Here is a 2,500-nt window from a genome sequence, read left to right as displayed (position 1 = left end):
AGCCTGAGGAGAAGCAGCCTGAAGCCCCCAAAGCCGAGGCTCCCAAGGCTGAAGTGAAGCCCGAGGCTGCCAAGGCTGAGGCTGGCAAGGCCGCGGCGCCCAAGGGTGACGTGAAGGCTGACGCCAAGACTGAGGCCGCGGCGCCAGGCTCCCCGCAGACTGAAGCCAAGAAGGGCAAGGCCAAGAAGGGCAAGGCGGAGGCGCCCAAGACCCCCGAGGCAGCACCACCAGCCCCCAAGACCCCCGAGGCGGCACTAACACCACCAGCATCAGCCCCCAAGACCCCCGAGGCGGCACCAGCACCACCAGCACCAGCACAAAAGACCCCGGAGGCAGCAGCAGCAGCAGCACCAGCACTAGCACCAGCCCCTAAGACCCCAGAGGCACCAGCACCAACACCAGCCACTAAGACCCCAGAGGCACCAGCACCAGCACCAGCACCAGCCCCTAAGACTCCAGAGGCAGCAGCACCAGCAGCACCAGCACCACCAGCAACAGCCCCTAAGACCCCAGAGGCACCAGCACCAACACCAGCACCCAAGACCCCGGAGGCAGCAGCACCACCAGCACCAGCACCAGCACCAGCACCAACACCAGCTCCTAAGACCCCAGAGGCAGCAGCACCAGCACCAGCACCAGCACCAGCCCCAACACCAGCTCCTAAGACCCCAGAGGCAGCAGCACCGGCACCAGTACCAGCACCAGCACCAGCAGCAGTACCAGCACCAGCACCAGCAGCAGCAGCAGCAAAGACTCCTGAGGCCCCCAAGACCCCAGAGGCAGCACCAGCACCATCAGCACCAGCCCCTAAGACGCCAGAGGCCCCCAAAACTGCCACCCCAGCCCCCGCCCCCGCAACGTCCCAGGCAGTGGTGGTGGCGCCGTCCCAGGCAGTGCTCCCCGTCACCACAAAGGCCCCAGCAGGCCCCGCCCCCGCTCCAGCCCCTGCACAAGCCCCCATCCCAGCTCCAGCCCCTGTAAAAGCCCCCATTCCCGCCCCCGCCCCTGTACCAGCCCCTGCACAAGCCCCCATCCCCGCCCCAGCCCCTGCACCAGTCCCAGTGAAAGACCCCATCCCCGCCCCGGCGCCAGCCCCAGCCCCTGCACAAGCCCCTGTACCAGCCCCTGCACAAGCCCCCATCACAGCTCCTGGTCCCGCCCCAGCAGCACCAGTCAAAGCCCCAGCCCCTGCCCCGGCCCCAGCGCCGACACAAGCTGCCCCGCCCCCTGCTCCAGCGCCAGCACAAGCTGCCCCGGCCCCAGCAGCCCCCATGCCAGCAGCTCCCGCCCCCACTGCTCCAGCGCCGGCACCTGCTGCCCCAGCCCCAGCCCCCCACGCAGCGGCTCCAGCACCAGTCCCCGCGCCCGCGTCAGCCCCACCACCACAGGCCCCTGCAACGGTGACACCAGCTGCCCCCGCCCCGACGCAAGCCCCGTTAGCGCCAGCCCCGGCAGTCCCCGCCCCAGCACAGGCACCAGCCCCAGCCCCCGTGCCGACCCCAGCAGCTGCCCCAGCACAGCCAGCACCAGCTGTCCCCGCGGCGGTGACGCCAGCCGCCCCCGCCCCAGCACAGGCCCCGGCAGCCCCAGCCCCGGCAGCCCCGCGCACCCCACTCACGCCCCCCACCAGCCCCAAGGCGGCGGGCGTGCCCCCCGCACCCCAACCCCAGGCCGCCCACCAGGCGCCCACCAACTTCCCCCAGCCCAGCGCCATGCCTGCGGGGGGCATGGCAAGCACGCCGCCACTCTTCCCCGCCTCCTTCATGTCCCCCTTGGGCCCCTCCTTCACCCCCATGACGCCCCAGGCTCCCGCCACGGCCCCCGTCCCTGAGGTGCCCCCCTTCATAGGCATGCAGGCCCCAGCAGCCCCCCAGGTGCCCCAGGGCCTGCCGGGCGGCCCCGCCCCAGGCCTCTTCTCCTCCCCAGGCCAGGCCCCTGCCGCTGCCCCGGCCCCTGGCCTAGGCTCGCCCCTGGGCTCCATCTTCGGCCAGGCAGGGGGCCAGGCGCCCCAGCAGTTGGCCCCCTCCCCACAGGCTCCCAAGTTCACCACGCCGCCGCCCCTGGGGCCCATGCCCGCCTTCATGAAGCAGGCTAACGGCGCCCCCGCCAGCCAGCAGCAGGCCCCGCCCCAGCCCCCAAAGGCGCCCTGAGCCCGCCTCACCCCCGTTCCCCACGCAGCCTTGCCGCGCACTCTAGCACACCTGTACAACTCTCAATAAAGGCGTGACGCGGCACACCTGTTTGCCACACCTGTGTGTGTGTGTGTGTGTGTGTGTGTGTGTGTGTGTGTGTGTGTGTGTGTGTGTGTGATTATTTATAAAAACATGAAGGTAAGATACTTGTGTCATGATACAGGTGGTAGTGATTTCCAATAGCAGCTGCAGCAGCAGCAGCAGCAGCAGCAGCACCAGCACTAGCAGCAGCAGCAGCAGCAGAAGCAGCAGCAGCAGTAAGTACACAAACTAAGAGCAGAAACAGAAACATGAAGTGAATCTAGTTC

The 2,500-nt window shown here is 69.1% G+C and overlaps 1 protein-coding gene across 1 annotated transcript in view; it reads left to right on the top strand.

Annotated features, from left to right (window-relative positions):
* Positions 1-2,234, top strand: part of LOC135095902 (basic proline-rich protein-like) — a 4,210-nt gene extending 1,976 nt beyond the window's left edge. Inside the window, exons 2-3 of the mRNA XM_063997047.1 lie at positions 1-383; positions 420-2,234. The exon at positions 1-383 is cut by the window's left edge and continues 808 nt beyond it. Of these exons, the coding sequence (XP_063853117.1) occupies positions 1-383; positions 420-2,150 (2,114 nt within the window). The 3' untranslated portion in view covers positions 2,151-2,234. The remainder of the gene's footprint in view (positions 384-419) is intronic.
* Positions 2,235-2,500: the final 266 nt, after the last annotated feature.

Source organism: Scylla paramamosain, unplaced genomic scaffold (assembly GCF_035594125.1).
Source record: "Scylla paramamosain isolate STU-SP2022 unplaced genomic scaffold, ASM3559412v1 Contig2, whole genome shotgun sequence".
NCBI lineage: Eukaryota > Metazoa > Arthropoda > Malacostraca > Decapoda > Portunidae > Scylla > Scylla paramamosain.
This window is presented reverse-complemented; position numbering and strand designations above follow the sequence as displayed.